At 44.0% G+C, this 20,104-nt stretch overlaps 1 protein-coding gene across 1 annotated transcript in view; it reads right to left on the bottom strand.

The window, feature by feature from the left end:
* Positions 1-20,104, bottom strand: part of relt (RELT TNF receptor) — a 37,558-nt gene that overhangs the window by 4,579 nt on the left and 12,875 nt on the right. The window contains exons 2-10 of the mRNA XM_066685331.1: positions 13,254-13,328; positions 12,194-12,286; positions 11,888-12,072; positions 11,522-11,574; positions 10,385-10,636; positions 3,506-3,586; positions 3,204-3,282; positions 1,787-2,029; positions 590-761 (exon numbers count right to left, since the gene is read on the bottom strand). Of these exons, the coding sequence (XP_066541428.1) occupies positions 590-761; positions 1,787-2,029; positions 3,204-3,282; positions 3,506-3,586; positions 10,385-10,636; positions 11,522-11,574; positions 11,888-12,072; positions 12,194-12,286; positions 13,254-13,298 (1,203 nt within the window). The 5' untranslated portion in view covers positions 13,299-13,328. The remainder of the gene's footprint in view (positions 1-589; positions 762-1,786; positions 2,030-3,203; positions 3,283-3,505; positions 3,587-10,384; positions 10,637-11,521; positions 11,575-11,887; positions 12,073-12,193; positions 12,287-13,253; positions 13,329-20,104) is intronic.

Genomic DNA, 20,104 nt, shown 5'->3' with positions numbered 1-20,104 from the left:
AAACTCCCTTTTAGAAGAAATGTTGAAAGCAGGCGTCTGCAAACTTTAGGCTTTATAATTACTACACTCACAGCAGGAGGACTGATCGGGAGATTCTGAACTAATGCTGAGGTCATAGCCTACAGGAAAGACCTCAGCACTGCGGACCGTAATAACTGTTATAACAAAGTCACCTTGCTGAAGAGTTCCTGTGAAACAATATGTACAGAGGATACGGATGTTATAAACAACACTCCAGTTTGTTTCGGATATGATGAATATCTTCTGTGTGTAAACAGACAATACACTTCCTCCTGATAGTGAGAAAAGGAGGAGATTCCAAGAGAGAACTAAGACTCAGAGTGGGAAACTGCGTAAAGCGGGACAGGGTCAAAAAAGGAGGGAAGGAAGGAAGGAAGGAAGAAATACTCATCCATTGAGAGACAGAACGAGAGAGAGAGACAGAGAGAGAGAGAGAGACAGAGAAAGAATAAAAGAATGCTCTACCAAAAGCAGGATATGAGAATTAAATGTGTGGGAGACAGAAGCAGAGAATAGTAGAGTCCTGTTTTGTAGCTGTTGTTGGTGATTTTTATTCTCCATGACTCACCTCCTGTCTGGTCTTTGAGGAGCTGGAGTGAAAGGAAGTGGACACAGACAACAGTGACCTCTGATCTGCGGGCTCAGTGTGTCCAGAATTCACAGAGTCAGAGTCACTCGACTCCGCTGGGGTTGTCGCCACAGAAACAGGGTTAGCCTCAGGGATCTGAGCCACCTGGAACCTGCCAGAAACACATCAAAGGTTCATCAGACTACCATCAGAAACTGCTCTGAAGTGTCAGTGTTTACAAAGTAAAGATTGTTGGCATTCACTACAAAATGATAGTGTCTGATTCAGGATGATGGTCTTTGTTGGTGTGTGTGTTGTGGTGTAATTATTGTGTTTGTTGTGGTGTAATGATGGTGTTTGTTCTGGTGTATTGCTGATGTGTGTTGCGGTGCAATGATAGTGTTTGTTGTGGAGTAATGATGGTGTTTGTTGTGATGTAATGATGGTGTTTGTTGTGGCATAATAATGAGGTTTGTTGTGGCATAATAATGAGGTTTGTTGTGGAGTTAGGATGGTGTTTTATTGTGGTGTAATTATAGTGATTGTTGTGCAGTAAAGATGGTGTTTGTTGTGATGTAATGATGATGTTTGTTGTGGAGTAAAGATGATGTTTGTTGTGGAGTAAAGATGATGTTTGTTCCGATGAAATAATGGTGTTTGTTGTGGTGTAATGATGTTGTTTGTTGTGGTGTAATGATGATGTTTTTTGTGGTGTAATGATGATTTTTGTTGTGCAGTAATGATGGTGTGTGTTGTGGAGTAATGATGGTGTGTATTGTGGAGTAATGGTGGTGTTTATTGTGGAGTAATGCTGGTGTTTATTGTGAAGTAATGCTGGTGTTTATTGTGAAGTAATGATGGTGTTTATTGTGGTGTAATGATGGTGTTTATTGTGAAGTAATGGTGGTGTTTATTGTGAAGTAACGGTGGTGTTTATTGTGGAGTAATGATGGTGTTTATTGTAAAGTAATGCTGGTGTTTACTGTGGATTAATGATGGTGTTTATTGTAAAGTAATTATGGTGTTTGTTGTGGTGTAATGATGGTGTTTGTTGTGGAGTAATGATAGTGTTTGGTGGAGAAGAATGCTATTTGTTGTGTTATGATGTTGTTTGTTAGAGATACCATGCTGAATAGCTTTACAGAGTTGGATTATCAGTTGTAGGTGACTGTTTCATAAAGAAGCGATTGTTCTCACCTCCCCACAGACAGTACATTGCCTTCTGTGGGCTGTGGGTTCGAGGGGCTGCAGGGAGTTTTCTGAGGGTCACTGCCGAGTGTCAGTGTGGGCAGCAGCAGTTCGGGCCATTTCTTCTGGCTGCAGCGAGAGCAGCAGAGGCCAGAGCGAGGTACCAGGCCATTTATAGTGTGGAGGTGATGTTGATGAGTACACAGCCTCGGTAAAGAGCGGAACTGAGCCAAACGCGGGAGTACAGGGAACCTGAGAGAGAGAGAGAGAGAGAGAGAGAGAGAGAGAGAGAGAGAGAGATGACAATATAGCCATATATATATTTAGACTAGATGAGTTGTCTACTGAATTGGAGACGGTATGTTTGAATAAGCATGTTTCAGAAGCAGTGAACCCTCCCCCCACCCCTGGGCAGGCCCTCTGTCTTTGTTCTTTTTTGTGTGTGTGTGTGTGAGGGTGAAAAGCATCTGAGCTCATGGCAGCTGCGAAAGAGTGCATATTAGTGCAGATCCAGTTTAAAGGTTTCTAGAAGCTAGGTGCAGCAGGGTCCAGTGGAGAGGCTGTTACACTCAGGCACGGACACAGCTTGTAAAACTAACCTGTACTTTTTCTCAGACCCCAAAGGAGTCCTGACATCAAAAACCACAAAGATCCCTCTTCTATCCCAAAATGTAGCCTGATATGTAACAAAACCTATTCATTTTTAGACAGGAGACAGCAATTAGTATATGAGAAGCTTTAGCCATGTTGTGCCGCCATTTTGTTTTACAGTAGACCCGAATAAACAAACCAACCACTGGCTTTTGAGATTACCTGTTATATTTTACGATGGAGAATATCACTAAGGCATGACTCTAGCATTAAAACACTGAGTAACAGAGTAGCAGCTTCCCCGAGACAATGACCTTCAAGTCGGTTTGGAGTCGTATAAGCTTTCGCAGACTATTCATTAAAGATGAAGTCATTATTAGTTGGCCTGGGTTTCATCAGTGTTTGCCAAGGAGATGCACTCTAACACTCTGGCTTCTGATCATACACTTAGAGGTAGCCTACATGGCATTTTGAAAGGTTTGTAGATACCCGTTACAACTGTGATGTTATCCATCCATTGTAAAGTCACATACAAGAAGATGTATAATCTCCATAGAAAAATATAACACACACTCCACAGCAGACTGACATCACTGCGCTCAAACAAAGACCCCCAGACTGCCTTCTCTGGAGTGATGAGGCTTTATCCAATACCTTTGGGATGAGTTGGAGTGGTGTTAATGATCCTGAACTGATCTAACGTCAGTTTCTTTCAGTACGTTTGTGTAACCTTGCATTTTTTTTGTATAATTCGTAGGATGTATTTAATACAGAAAACCTATTAACTCAATAAATAAAACTAATTCAAATTGAAATCATATGAATATTTACTTACTTGATGGCTGTGGCTTTGTTGACAGCCATCTGCTTCTTCTCATACTCCAGCAACAGCTCCTCCAAAGCAGCAGCATTTTCTGAAACACATACGGAAAATCTCATCAACCCTCAGACACCAAAACATGAAGGTCAAAGTGGCTCAAGTCTTCAGACATGAACACTTCTTCCTAAAGGTCATTTGACCTTTCTGTGTGTGTGGCCCTGTTACTTTGGTTGTACAAGTGAGTGGCGTCCAACAGGACAGCTTTAAACCACATCACTTCACTGTGAAAACCACATGTAATCAGAAGAACTAAATACCTTTCTTTTCAGTGATGAGTCGTACCAACACGCTGATAGTGTCTTCATTAGGATCCTCTATGATGTAAGGGCAAGGGTTACCTACAGAAACACACAAATACAGGATGTAGTACCTCTTCAAAATGGATTTAAAGAACTAATAATCATGTTAGTGCTCACTAATTTGATCTGAACCTGAGATTTATGACTCCACACTGATATACTTTATATATAGCTGCTATTCTAGGTCGTATACATTCATTATCTGTAACTGCTTATCCAGTTCAAGGTCGCGGTGGGTCCAGAGCCTACCTGGAATCATTGGGCGCAAGGTGGGAATACACCCTGGAGGGCGCCAGTCCTTCACAGGGCAACACACACTCACACATTCACTCACACCTACAGACACTGTTGAGTCACCAATCCACCTACCAACGTGTGTTTTTGGACTGTGGGAGGAAACCGGAGCACCCAGAGGAAACCCACGCAGACACACAGAGAACACACCACACTCCTCACAGACCGTCACCCGGAGGAAACCCACACAGACACAGGGAGAACACACCACACTCCTCACAGACAGTCACCCGGAGGAAACCCACGCAGACACAGGGAGAACACACCACACTCCTCACAGACAGTCACCCGGAGGAAACCCAAACAGACACAGGGAGAACACACCACACTCCTCACAGACAGTCACCCGGAGGAAACCCACGCAGACACAGAGAGAACACACCACACTCCTCACAGACAGTCACCCGGAACGGGAACCAAACCCACAACCTCCAGGACCCTGGAGCTGTGTGACTCTGACACTACCTGCTGCACCACCCCAGGTCGTTTACAGAAGAAGTAAAAAATAAAGCCCTTCAAAACCTTAAATTGAAATAAATGTAAAAATATTTTATTCCAAGATTATTGGGGCATTTTGTCTGGAATGGGCACGAAAAGCTCAACACATCAGAGCCTCAACATCAAATCATTTGTGAGTATTATCCCCCCCTCATTTTCCCCAAGAAAAAGTCATGATTTGTCACTCAATTTGTCATTATTAGTCACAACAATGCAGCATTTTGTCACATGAAAAACCCCAGACAGTTCACCTCACTCACAGGGCACACACACATGGTCGTCTCTATAGTAACTGGGTGTTTCCCCCCATTCCAGAGTGGGCTGGGGTGTGTGCGTGTGACTGAGAATAGCTCGCTCAGCTTTCTCTTGTATTAATTCGCCAGTAAACCACTGGCACTCACAACTGCCATTGTTATTCTAATCATCCAGAGCTATTGTCTCCATGAGGGATCTACGACACACACAGACACACACACACACACACACACACAATATGGTGGAAAATACATACATGAGTCTACATGAGGCGCTTTTAAAAATGGCCTTGTTCACTGTAAACTCTCTTGTGTTCAAACTGAAATAGTGCAAACACCATCAAAGGTCAGGTTTCAAATTTAAATATTCATGTTTCAACTCTTATTTTCTCCCGAGGTCAGGTCACGGTCATGTTGTGACTTCATAATAACTCAAACATTATAAAAATATTCTAAATGCCATTTTTCAGCTGCATTACCTCTTTAAAGTAAAGTCTGTTCCAAATAATTCATTCATCACTAAAATTATACAAACACTTTTTTTAAACTCTTAAAGTATCCTGGATACAGCCTTGATTCAACTATAAATACTAAAAAGACCACATTTATTCATTCATTCATTGTCCATAATGCTTATCCAGTTCAGGGTCGCGGTGGGTCCGGAGGCTACCTGGAATCACTGGGCGCAAGGCGGGAATACATCCTGGAGGGGGCGCCAGTCTTTCACAGGGCAACACACACACTCACACATTCACTCACACCTAGGGACACTTTCGAGTCGCCAATCCACCTACCAACGTGTGTTTCTGGACTGTGGGAGGAAACCGGAGCACCCAGAGGAAACCCACTCGGACACAGGGAGAACACACCACACTCCTCACAGACAGTCACCCGGAGGAAACCCACGCAGACACAGAGAGAACACACCAACTCCTCACAGACAGTCACCCCAAGGAAACCCACACAGACACAGGGAGAACACACCACACTCCTCACAGACAGTCACCCCAAGGAAACCCACACAGACACAGGGAGAACACACCACACTCCTCACAGACAGTCACCCGGAGGAAACCCACGCAGACACAGGGAGAACACACCACACTCCTCACAGACAGTCACCCGGAGGAAAACCACGCAGACACAGGGAGAACACACCACACTCCTCACAGACAGTCACCCGGAGGAAACCCACACAGACACAGGGAGAACACACCACACTCCTCACAGACAGTCACCCGGAGGAAACCCACGCAGACACAGGGAGAACACACCACACTCCTCACAGACAGTCACCCGGAGGAAAACCACGCAGACACAGGGAGAACACACCACACTCCTCACAGACAGTCACCCGGAGGAAAACCACGCAGACACAGGGAGAACACACCACACTCCTCACAGACAGTCACCCGGAGGAAACCCACGCAGACACAGGGAGAACACACCACACTCCTCACAGACAGTCACCCGGAGGAAAACCACGCAGACACAGGGAGAACACACCACACTCCTCACAGACAGTCACCCTGAGGAAACCCACACAGACACAGGGAGAACACACCACACTCCTCACAGACAGTCACCCGGAGGAAACCCACGCAGACACAGGGAGAACACACCACACTCCTCACAGACAACCACCAGGTCCCTGAAGCTCTGTGAATACCTGCTTTAATCCCTCAATAAAGAGCACTGGATGTAAACAATCAAAGAACCTAAGACTTAACTCTTTTTTGTGACGCTCAAAATACATTATAAATACAGAATTTGTTCTTCCATTTCTGAAATAAATAAATAAAATATTCTATGCTTCTGGTAGGGCATAACACTAGATATCTGAACACTGCTGTGAGGTTTTGATAGCATTCCCAAGTGGGCGTGGCCTTTGGCATTAATCTCAAAGCAGTACTCTTAATAATATTTACATGTCTGGTATTAGCTTATGGGATTAAGTGTTTTCTTCTACTTCTTCCTTGTGTTCCAAAAAAAAGTGCTTTCTCACCAAGAAGTCTCCTCACTCCTCTGGCTTTTATTATTGAGTTAAAACATACCATAAAACTCGTGTTACCACCTTCTGGAACAATATGTTCCAGAAGATGTCAGAGGCAAAATGAGAGGAGACAGCGGAAGGTTTAAAACGTAAAGTAGGATCCATCAAATAATAGCAGAGAAAAGTAAAGTAGCAAAATACAGTCCAGAGCCTTGAGATGTTCGGCTGCAAAAGATCTTTTTTTTTCTTTTGAACCCAGAGACTTCACTCTCCTCTAAATGCCCTTTTCCCCTCAACACAAACACACACACTTATGCCACAGAGTGCTGGAATGGACCCAAACCCACACACACACACACACACACACAATTACAGCTCAGATACGTAACTCACTACAAACTCCACAGTCTGTCATTAGAACCCCTGCATTGAACAAGACACTCTATACCTCAAAAATCACACTGTAATCAAAAAGAAATAACCTCCTTCCCACTCCCCCTTCCATTTCCTACCCCCACCCCACCTCTCAGCCTTAAAGAAACAGCACAGAAAAAAATCATTTACACTAGTAACGAAAGCCTTAACCCCTGTATCTTATAAGATTTAGGAATGCAGTTTAATGTTAAATGGTGGGATATAGGCTTCAATAACTTGTTAGCTACATTAGCCGCTACTTTGCAGCTCCAGGGCACAACGAAAGAAGCAAACTTCAGGCAAAATATGTTTCTTGGCTGAAGAACTACATTCTGGATTGTAATTTGATACTTTGCCAAACAAAAGTCTCATAAAAGGGACTTCATCCAAGCTTTAACACAGTAGAACAGCCCACAGTCCTCCACACACAACCAAGAAGACGGAAACTGAATTATTGATCAGTAAACAGAGTGAAGCTCACAGTGAACGAGGTGCTCGGTGTACTTCTCACTTCTCTGTTTTCGGTTAGAGGAAAAAAATAACCAAATATAATATTTTTCTAAGTGCAGCAGGTAGTGTCTGGTCACACAGCTCCAGGGACCTGGAGGTTGTGGGTTTGAGTCCCGCTCCGGGTGACTGTCTGTGAAGAGTGTGGTGTGTTCTCCCAGTGTCTGTGTGGGTTTCCTCCGGGTGACTGTGAGGAGTGTGGTGTGTTCTCCCTGTGTCTGTGTGGGTTTCCTCCGGGTGACTGTCTGTGAGGAGTGTGGTGTGTTCTCCCTGTGTCTGCATGTGTTTCCTCCGGGTGCTCCGCTTTCCTCCCACAGTCCAAAAACACACATTGGTAGATGGATTGGCGACTCAAAAGTGTGTGTGTGTTGCCCTGTGAAGGACTGGCGCCCCCTCCAGGGTGTATTCCCGCCTTCCGCCCAATGATTCCAGGTAGGCTCTGGACCCACCGTGACCCTGAACTGAATAAAGGTTACAAATAATGAATGAATGAATATATTTCTAATGATATTTGTAATTTGGATAATTTAATACAAAACTAACTTGGACACTCACCGAAACCCAGCAGTCAATTTAAATAAAATAATAATTATTACTCACAAACATCAATACTCATAGCTCTCAAGGTCCTTAAAGATTTAGGGTCTAAAGACTTGTATGTTATCTCTCTTTAAGGTGCACCTATTACTGACAGCTTTTCAACTGTTTACACAATTTCTCCAAAGAAGAGCCTAGAAAAAGGGACAAAATGGAGCAGTTATAGTTGAGCCTGAGGTCACCATGGTGTTTGAAGGCCCCCCACTCCTCCCAGGATCGAGGTGTTTAGCAGTGGAACTAGTAGGAGTTGGATTGGGAGTAGTTTTTGTGACATAGAACCAATCATTCAACATTTCTATCTCACTGCACTAATGTTAAAGTGGCTGAATACAATCAAATCCACCCCAGAAGACTAGAGGCACTCACTGTGGTTAATGTTTCATACAATATATTTATTATTTAGTGTATGTAGTGAACATGATGCCTATGTACGAAGGCACAGTGGACTCTGTGACCCCTGATAAAGTAGAAAATACAGAAATGGCCTCTCTCCCATCAACTGACCACGTCATATTTCACGTCACTGGCCTCTGACCACCGTAACCTCAAGTTCTTGCTCCATCTAAAGTGGTTTAGTGGGTCACAAGTGAAACTAGAGGAAGGGATCATAATGGATTCGCCACTTCTTCAAACTAAAGACTAGAAAACTCTTACATGCTTTAAAAATATTTCACTGCAGTTACGTTTTGAAAATAATTCCAGAGTTAAATGTACTATCAAAAAAGGAACCGAGAGTCTTGGTTTAGCTGCTCTGTTAAAATCTCTATCATGATTATATACAGGTCAGTGGACTGTAGCTGACAGATAATAGATATCAGAAAACTACAAAAGTACAACCTCATATATTCTTCATTCATTCATTCATTATCTGTAAGCGTTTATCCAGTTCAGGGTCGCGGTGGGTCCAGAGTCTACCTGGAATCATTGGGTGCAAGGCAGGAATACACTCTGGAGGGGGCGCCAGTCCTTCACAGGGCAACACACACACTCACACCTACGGACACTTTTGAGTCACCAATCCACCTACCAACGGGGAGACACAGGGAGAACTCACCACACTCCTCACAGACAGTCACCCAGAGGAAACCCACGCAGACACAGGGAGAACACACCACACTCCTCACAGACAGTCACCTGGAGGGGGAATCGAACTCACAACCTCCAGATCCCTGGAGCTGTGACTGTGACACCTACCTGCTGCGCCACCTTCATATATTCTTCTAATCAGTAAAACAATATCCCAAACTTACACCAACAAATAAATCAGAGTATCACTTTAAGAGCTGAAATAAGGCCAAAAGGGATGAAAGCCCCCTTTTCAGTCCCTAGTTTCTGACATCATCAGTGTGTGTGCGCTTTAGCTACAGCTGTGGGAGGAATGTCCCTCACACTCATCTCTTAATCGTACCATTACTCCCACACACACACACACACACACACACACACACACACACACACACACACACACACACACACACACACACACAGGGCCTAGACATAGTGACACATAAACACAACTCAGTTCCTCATCCACAATGAAAAAGCAGTATTTCATGCCCTGAGTAGCTTATTACCAACAGAACTGAGCTGTTCCCCTCTGTACGTCCTGTATCCCTCCCTTGGAGCAGTGCTGGTGTCTCTCTCCATAGAGACAATAAATAGAGAAATAACTATGTTTCAGAAGTCTGTGATAAATACATTTTTTCAGTAAAAAAATGTTGATCTGTTAAAATAAATAAATAAATAAAAATTTCACATACTATAAAGGCCACAGGACTGAAAAAACCCTGTCTAACATTTCACTGAGAAAGAACACAATGATCGGACAGACCTTCTGCCCGTCTGCACAGTCACTCTCCCCCCCCACACACACGCTCTGCACCTGGAGGCAGGGAGGGATGCAAACACTCCAGATAAACCAAGAAAAGAAGGAGGGAAGGAGAAGGCTTCCAATGAAAAGAGGCTGGATGAAGCCAGAGGCCAAAGCGTAGTGAACAGTGGTGATGTGGTTGGCTTTTCTTTCATGTGAAGCCAACATGTTGAGCATGTATCTCTGTGTGATTTATAAAACCGGGGTGTTCCTGTGTTTAAGGGGAGTGGCTTTGGAATGACGAATGTAGGGGGTGGGATTTTTGAAAACCAGCTCAAACACTATTTTCTACAGTAAACTTGACACATAAAATTGAGTTGTAATTCTTTTTTGTTTTAGGGCATATCACAGTATCCAGAACATGACGTATATATCAGTGTGTGCCTTGCTATGTGTGTGTGTGTGTGTACCTTCTTTCTGCGGTGTGGCAGCCTCCTCATCCCCTGCTTCTTTCTCCGCAGTGCAGTGGTATCCCTTCTTCTTCAGCAGGTTACAGATGAGGATTCCCAGCAGCCCCATGACGCAGAAGATTGGCACCAGTGCAAAAACAGCATACTCCGTGCTCTTCTCCTCTGGGCTGCGCACGTTTGTGGCGTTTGCAACCACTCCTGACCCGTGGGGGGCGCTCTTTCCTGAGTTCCTCTTCAGACGATTCAGAGACGCTAAGGGAAAAAACACTAGTGTTAAAGATAATAAACATCATTCAGTTCAGATTGGACAGTTTCAACATAAAAAATATCTTTCATTCATTCATTCATTCATTGTCTGTAACCCTTGTCCAGTTCAGGGTCGTGGTGGGTCCAAAGTCTACCTGGAATCATTGGGCGCAAGGTGGGAACACACCCTGGAGGGGGCGCCAGTCCTTCCCAGGGCAACACTCACACACTCACACCTACGGACACTTTTGAGTTGCCAATCTACTAACGTGTTTTTGGACCGTGAGAGGAAACCGGAGCACCCGGAGGAAACCCATGCAGACACAGGGAGAACACACCACACTCCTCACAGACAGTCACCCGGAGGAAACCCACACAGACACAGGGAGAACACACCACACTCCTCACAGACAGTCACCCGGAGGAAACCCATGCAGACACAGGGAGAACACACCACACTCCTCACAGACAGTCACCCGGAGGAAACCCATGCAGACACAGGGAGAACACACCACACTCCTCACAGACAGTCACCCGGAGGAAACCCAAACAGACACAGGGAGAACACACCACACTCCTCACAGACAGTCACCCGGAGGAAACCCATGCAGACACAGGGAGAACACACCACACTCCTCACAGACAGTCACCCGGAGGAAACCCATGCAGACACAGGGAGAACACACCACACTCCTCACAGACAGTCACCCGGAGGAAATCCACGCAGACACAGGGAGAACACTGATAATAATCAGTGTTTGTAAATAGAGTATGTGTGTAAAATCTGCTGAAATGATACAGTGAAAACACACAAAAAAACATTCTTAAAGTGAGTGAGTGTGAAGAGAGAGTCTGGAATGACACCGATGATAAAAACATGTTAATACTCACTCTTGATGCAGGCACTCGGGGTGGAGGACTTCTGCGGAGCTGCATCATGAAACCTGCCCATTAAAAAAGCCCATTAAAATCACATTAAAACCAACTATACCTGAATAACACATGAAAAGACAGAGTGGAACAAAAATAACGGAGTCTGCTGCGAATGAAATAGTAACAATGTCTAACTGTTTACAGCTTAAAGAGACAGCACTTCCAAAAATGACACATCTGCATAATGTAGTCAATCAACCAAGACTCACATCTGCGTTTTGAGTTTTGTACAATGTCAGCTAATAAATGCTTGTCATCAGGGACATGCATTAAACCTTACATGTCTATTTATCTCACTGTGAATAACTAATGCCAAGCCTTTACCCGGGCAGACAGGCTCCACACACTGAGTCGGAGTGTGAAGTGGGTGGAGCTACAGTCCAGCGGTTCAGGCTTCTGCAGACCGTCTGTGTCTGGCACTGCTCTGGGCCAAAAACATCTGAAAACATCCCTGAGGGGCAGAGGCTGCAGACCACCAGCTCATCAGGACCCTCCACATTACTGCAAGCCTGGAATCACACATTCCAACACACACACAATGAGAAGAGAGAGAGAGGGAGGGAGGGAGAGAGTGAGAGAGAGAGAGAGAATGTGTGTGTGTGTGTCTGTGTGTGTTACTCAGTTACTCACTGTAGAAGGCTCCTGTCCTGCGGGACACTGCAGACACACACAGTCTTCTCCCCACTGACATGGTCCTCCCAGAGCCCCCCATGGACTTAGGAGCTAGACACACGTACACACACACACACACACCAACACACATTTAGTTTGGACTAAGAGAAAGACACAGTGTTATCTGTGGGTGAACTATCACTTTAAGAATGTTGCTTGTCTGCAGTAAAAAAAAGCTACAATGCAGTGAATTAGAGCCAATGCAGCACTGAGAGAATGAATGAAGCTCAGAATACAACTGCGCTGGAGAGAGAGAGAGAGAGAGAGAGAGAAAGAGTGAGAGAGTGAGTGAGAGAAAGAGTGAGAGAGGAAGAGAGAGATAGTGAGAAAGAGAGAGAATGAGAGAGAGTGAGAGTGAGAGAGAGAGAGGAAGAGAGAAAGAGTGAGAGAGAGAGAGAAAGAGTGAGAGAGTGAGTGAGAGAGGAAGAGAGAGAGTGAGAAAGAGAGAGAATGAGAGTGAGAGAGAGAGAGGAAGAGAGAGAGAGAAAGAGAGAGAGCGTGAGAGTGAGAATGAGAGAGAGTGTGTGTGTGTGTGAGAGAGAGAGACAGAGTCTGTGTGAGAGAGTGAGAGAGAGAGAGAGAGAAAGAGTGAGAGAGAGAGTGAGAATGAGAGAGTGTGTGTGTGTGAGAGAGAGAGAGAGAGAGAGAGAGAGAAAGAGTGAGAGAGAGAGTGAGAGTGAGAATGAGAGAGTGTGTGTGTGTGAGAGAGAGAGAGAGAGAGAGAGAGAGAGAGAGAGAGAGAGAGAAAGAGTGAGAGAGAGAGTGAGAGTGAGAATGAGAGAGTGTGTGTGTGTGTGAGAGAGAGAGAGAGAGAGAGAGAGAGAGAGTGCATGCACCAGGGCTCTCACAAAAACTTATAAATAAAAAACTTGCATCGACAAAACTAACTTATTAAAGGAATTCAATATTTGTATTTGATCAATAGAATTCATATAACATTTAACAGCATTCAACAAATCTTTATACCCAGAGTGTGCTCAAATACCACACACACACACACACACACAGGGAAACTCACCATCAGGAAGACAGGAGCAGAGCAGCAGAGGTGGTTCCTCGTCATCTTCAATAAATTCTTCTATGAACATATGATCTGGAAAAGATGACACACACACACACCAATGATTTTTAGGAACAACAGTGATGTCACAAGTCCACTCTGCAGGAAAACAGCACTTAGAGCAAAGCCTCATATGAATGGACCTCTAAATAAGACACAACCAAAAAGCATTACATAAACGCACTGGTAAACACAGCTCTACAGCAGCACAGGGATTTCTTCAGCCGGCTTTTTTTAGATGAGGCTAATGCTGCTGCACGGAAATAACATACCATCAGTTACTAAAAATAACAGAAGACAAAAAGAAAGAGTGTTGGGGTGAGGGGGGGCAGGAGGAGAGATAAGAGATGAGAAGAAAAGAGAAGTAAGAGGACAGAGAGATAGAGGAGTAGAAAGAAAAGAAGAAAAGAAGATAAGAGAGGATAAGAGCAGGAGAAAAGAGAAGAGGATGAGAAGAGAATGGAGGACAAGAGAAGAGAAAATGAGAAGAAAAAAAGAGCAGGGAGGAGAAGAAATGAAAAGTATAGAGAAGAGAAGATAGAAGAGAAAAAGAGAAGAAAAAAGAAAAGGGAGGAGAAGAGAAGAGCAGAAGATAAGAGAAGAGAATATAAGAAGTGAAGAGAGGAGAAGAGAAAAGGAGAAAAAAAGATAAGAGAGGAGAAGAGAATGGAGGAGAAGAGAAGAGAAAAAGAGAAGAGAAAAAGAAAAGAAGAGAAGAGGGAGGAGAAAAAGAGAGGAGCAGAAGAGAAGAGGGTAAAAGGGAAGTGAAGTGAAGAGAAAGAAGGGAGGAGAAGAGCAGAAGATAAGAGAAAAGGACAAAAAAAGAGCAGAGAAGAGAAGGGAAGAGAAGAGCAGAAAAAAGGAAGAGAATATAAGAAGTGAAGAGAGAAAAGAAAGGAGAAGAGAAGAGAATAACTCAACACTGAGCAGAAACAGGTGACAATAGAACAGAAGACGTCACACACAGACATCACTGTACTGTATCCCACCAGAGTAGCATTTCCCATGATCCTTTTTCAAACCCCTATCCCACCCCCAGCTTCACACACACACACACACACACACACACAAACACACATTTATCCAAACACAAATAACAGTGCATGTGAAGACAGCCATAAAAAGTTCACACTCCACATTACCCCCACCCCAAACACACACACATTTATCCAAACACAAATAACAGTGCATGTGAGGACAGCCATAAACTGTTGACACTTTACATTACCCCCACGCCAAACACACACACACACACACACACAGAGAGAATATTAATCCAGACAGTGCTTGTGTGTTGATCTAATTCTCTCTAAGGTTAAACTAAGGTTGCCAGATTCACACTGGAAATAAACAAATACTTGATTTAACACTGTAAGCTGTTTTGACAGACACTTATTTTTTTTTTATAAAGTATCAAATTATGTTCAGATTTCAACTGCACCAGTCATTTTAAGTTGGAAAAGAAATAAGCCACAGAAACAAACTCCCCACTCACCAGCTGAGGCAGCCTGGCCGTCTATGAGTGTAAAAGTTATAACACCGTATTAAATGTACATTTCAATGGCCCTCCACATCAGACCCCGCAATAGCCCTTAGCGTGTTTTTCAGTGACATCAACTGGTTTCAGAAACAGACACCAGACTCCCTGAACGATTCTGACTCTGTGTTTCTCTAGAACCGAGCACCAACTCTTTCTGAACGGCTTCTTTCACACAGGAGATGCTTAATTCTGGGGGAAAAGGTCTTTTTAATGGGGTCGTATCCCAGTGAAGTTTTTTAAGAGTGAACACTTTGAGGGTCAGCGCTGATGCACATCCCAGTCCACAGCAGAAAAAGAGAAACGTATGTACAGTATAAAGTGACAGACTGGACGCTAGGGTTTCTCTCATCTCTAATTGACTGTGAGCTTAGGACAGAACAGGAGAAGACAGCTGACGCCGATGGAAAACAGAGGAGAGGCTGCTGAAGTGACCAGCACTGGGGTTTAGGAATAGAGTTTTAACTCTCTGTGTAGTTACATATTAACATCTAAAATACACGTAACATCAGCATAATCACAGATGATGTGCTCGTTATTACAGATGGGTTATAGATTATATTTAGCCTTCACTCACCAATCGAATGGGCATTAGTGATTGCCTCAAAGTTACAGGAGTCAAAGTCGAGGTTGAGTAAAAGCAAGAGATTGTACATAATCATTTTGCCTGAATGCCCCACTGCCTTTGTGCGACCTGCAGAAAATATAATCAAATAAATCATCTCCCCATTAGCCTCAGACTTACCCCAACTTGCTGCTTGAAACCTGTTGCCCTGGCAACGCTCTGAGGATGCTGCAGGCACTACGGCAACTGCCCGTCTCCAGTCAGCAGGTTGTGTGAGGACAGTGTCAGAATGGCACACTGTACCTACACAAGACAAGCTGTCATCCCTTATAGCCCCACTTAAAACCACAGCCCCACCCACCTCCAACGTAAGCCCCTCCCACTCCCCCATAATCTCCCCTTCACTTCCACGCAACATTGACTACAGAGGAGGAGGAGGAGGACCTGTTGGACTCCGGTCCGTTGAAGACGAGGTTGCGAAGACAATTGAAGACGTCTAATTTCCAGCAGGGTTTATGTCATAAAGGGTGAAGACTCACAAACACACGCACACACAAAAGCGCCGGAGAAGAGAATATCATTTTAAATTGTACGCACAAACTCCCTGAAGTGTTTGCGGCATGTCTGAGTCCAGTGAAATCCTGTCATTCTGTTCAGGCCTCAACTAATCCCGGAGGATCACGGTGTCTAGAGCAGCGTGAGTGAGATCATCTCCTCTGCCGAAGACCTACTGCTTTAGCACTAATCTAATAAATCTACCTTAAACAATAGATAATCAACCTGCGCAATATGCACTAATTCCACAAGTTTGCAAACTTCTAATGAGTGATTTCAGCTTCTTAAGGTGCATTATAGAACCATGGGTATAATCTCCACAGAAAACCGATCCAATAGACTGGGACGCTGCATAGATAAGCCCGAGACCACCATGCACTATGTGGGTTAGAGGGTTATGCAATGTTCTACTGTTCAGCCAACAAGGTGAAAAACTATTAACGCTATTGACACAGTTATCGGAACACTTTAAAATCATTGAGATGCTTCACTGACCTGTAATGGGAAGCCTCTGTCATAGCCACTCTGGGCTCAGCACTGCAGAAACTGCACTATGTACCATGTTGAGGAGGGTATTTATCCTAAAATACACACCTCCGCTTAGTCTCTCAACCACAAACCGGTCCAGAGAGACTCAGACAGAGACCTCTGGGTCACTCCACTTCGGTTTGGAAATGCTCAGGAGTCACAGAGAGTGTCCAGCCAGTTCAGAACAGAGTGCAAGGCCAGGCCAGCTGGAGAAATCACAATTCCTTTGGGTTGCACTGTACAAATACGCCAGCGAACGCAACAAATGAGCTTCTGGTTTTGGCAAAAGTCAAGGAATCTGCCCTCCACGACAAATGACAGGGATACTGTTAGCATGCTGTAATTTCAGGGCATTTGGAACGCGCCCCTTACCCCTCCCTCCGTGCTCATTCTCCTCGTTTAACCGCCACTCCAAAGCGCTGAGGAGTGACTGACTTGCAGATTTCTGAAAGATGAGTGCTCATTCAGCTTCGTGCCTGCTGCCGGACCAGCGTACGGATATATTTAGCCCCTTCATTAAAAAGCTATAAAGGTTCAAAAAACTGTAATTACACTGTAAGTTTTCTCGCAGCTCTATCTCGGTGCGGTCCAGCTTCCAACCCTGTGGCTTTGGGAGCAACATGAAAAACGGCGTAAAATAAATAAACTACAACAAACATAACACAATCACCTAGAATTATCCCCTTTCGGAGACGGTGGGGTTATGGAAGTAGGAGTCGCCCTGGACGCAGTTTTGAGATTGAACCACTTCTGGAGTTTAATAACCAATGCCATGCCAACACCCAGCACCCCCCTGAACCACCCATCACTCAAAAAGAATGGACTTATTTTAGTTTAGAGATGACTGACCAGGGACCATGAGTCGCCTGAAAAGCTCCTCCAGATGTGATTACGTAATACGAAATACGCTGAACGATCACTGGATTAGGAACACCTACCTTGTATCTACTCGCTGTCCTTTTTATCAGCTCCACTGACCATACAGTTCTACAATTACAAACTGTTGTCCCCCTGTTCTTTAGCGCTCAGCACCCCCACTGCAGTGATGGTGATGTGTTAATACGTGTCGCATTGGTAGGAGTGGATCAGATACAGCAGTGATGCTTGAGTTTGGCACTCAAGCGCTCGTAAACATCTAATTAAGGTTTCTAAAGTTGCATTTACAGTGTAAGCTTATTGTTAGAGTAAGAATGCACAGACGCAAGAATTCAAGCCTGATGCTGATATCCAAAACTGTTTATGTACTTAATTTTAAGCCGATACTTTACAATTATTATATATAGAGCATTGGAATAATCTACAAATACATTGACTTAACCAAATACATATATTTTTAGGACAGCCCATGGGTGTTCTGCTGATCTTAGCATGAAAACATAGCACTGGCCTCAACAAAGGGTCCTCCAAACACAACCTTATCCATATGACAAAAGGATTCAACTTTAACAAACAAGGAAAAGGCACAAATCAACCCTCTGCCCACCCAGCACAAGTGCGTCATAGCTCCCTGCCACAGACCCACCACTTCCTTTACCAAACCAAATCCACTACACGTGGAGCTGTTTTCCCTTGTGATTCCGCTGTAATTCCACTCCTCCAGCTCTGTCTCTGCCAGTCTGACAATGTTTCAACACAAATAGCCCCACGGTTTAATGCCCAGACACTTTAAACTGTTTTTATTGCCCCCTCCATTCCTTCCTGCCCTTTCTTCTGAACCGATCCTGTCGTGATTTGAGTTTACCGCATCATATGTAACACACGCTCTGAGTTTCATACTTGGTGCCAACCACGTGCCAGAGGAGACCACCACGGGTTCTAGACCTTATGCGAAACGAACACCTCCCAAAGCCGACGGCGAAATGAAACAAGGGTCAACAGAGCTGCATCCACAAATGAATTCCTGTGTCTTGTAGAAATTTAAAGCAGCAAAAACAGAATAAGGACCCAAACTAGAAAAACAGAGCAGGGTGATGTTTACGACCACTCTCTCAGTCAAACTCCTCCGGACAGGCTACGAAAATGACCAGCGGGAGGAAAATAGAGTGTGATGTCGATTGTTTGTAAGCAGCTCACGTTCCTGTTTGCGAGTTAAAGACCAGGAAGGAGACGCAAAAACAGGATTAGGGCCGAAGCCTCACTCTGCTGTTATTTCAGTCACTTGGAGAAAACAGATGAAAAACCAACTATTGTCTCAGCTGGAAAAGGCCAGGGCTCAAAATAAGACTCCTGATGTAATACCTCGGGCTTCAGGAAAGTTAATGCCACTTCTGTACACTGCTAATTTACTACACTTTTTGAACAAACACTTCTGGATCACTGCTATTAGATGGACATAAACATCAGTCACGCCACTTTCGCATTACGCAACCATGGAGACTTTGACACAAGTTTTCCTTAAATCGAGATCACAGTGCTTTCAAAACAGCTCAACCAAACATATTTATAAGAACACAAACTGTTATCGCCCCCAAACACTGCTGTGATCCAAAGCACCACTCAGTATCTTACTATTTCTGCACTGATTTAAACCCACACCACAAACCCATAGCAGGTGATAAGCTGCTTAAAAAATTCACACGGAAAAAACAAGCCAATCTAGTCTCCTTAAATAGTTCCTAGAATAATTTCATCATATCGTACGTCCCCACATAACTTTTAGCTTGTCAACAAATGTGTTACATTCACTAAACGATGTTTCAAATGTGAAATTCTGTTTAATTCATTCATTCATTGTCTGTAACCCTTATCCAATTCAGGGTCGCGGTGGGTCCAGAGCCTACCTGGAATCATTGGGCGCAAGGCGGGAATACACCCTGGAGGGGGCGCCAGTCCTTCACAGGGCAACACAGACACACACACACTTTTGAGTCGCCAATCCACCTACCAACATGTGCTTTTTGGACTGTGGGAGGAAACTGGAGCACTCGGAGGAAACCCACGCGGACACAGGGAGAACACACCAACTCCTCACAGACAGTCACCCGGAGGAAACCCACGCAGACACAGAGAGAACACACCACACTCCTCACAGACAGTCACCCGGAGCGGGAATCGAACCCACAACCTCCAGGCCCCTGGAGCTGTGTGACTGCGACACTACCTGCTGCGCCACCGTGCCGCCCCTGTTTAATTTAATGAAAGAAATTAGAAAGTAGGGGTGGGCGATACGAACCTAAAATAATATCGTGATAATGATACTTTTGGCGATATGAAAAAACACAGAAAAATAAATATATTAAATTCACGAACACAATGTTGCAACAAATGATATGTTATATTAATATTAATTCTATACAATTCTATTAATATTTTTAATTTTATTTAAATACAAATGTAACATTTTCAATCAAGGAACAATCAAAAGGAACAACGAACCTAACTTTCGTAACCAAGATTCTGACATTATATAAAATGTCAGATTTTTATACAAAATAAATAAAATGTAGTGTGCGAATAAACAACAAACAGTTACAAAAAAAAACCCTTAAAGCTTCACAGTTAATTACAAAACAAACACAAAGTAGTCACTATGCTGAGTCAGTGTAGTGTCAGCTTGGCTTAGAGCTCGTTGTCTGCTGAACTCCCCTCACGACATTTTTAAATATCCTCATTCTAATCTGGGTG

This window comes from Hoplias malabaricus, chromosome 11 (assembly GCF_029633855.1).
Source record: "Hoplias malabaricus isolate fHopMal1 chromosome 11, fHopMal1.hap1, whole genome shotgun sequence".
NCBI classification, from domain to species: Eukaryota; Metazoa; Chordata; class Actinopteri; order Characiformes; family Erythrinidae; genus Hoplias; species Hoplias malabaricus.
The sequence above is the reverse complement of the archived record's forward strand: the minus strand, read 5'-3'. Positions and strand labels throughout refer to the sequence as shown.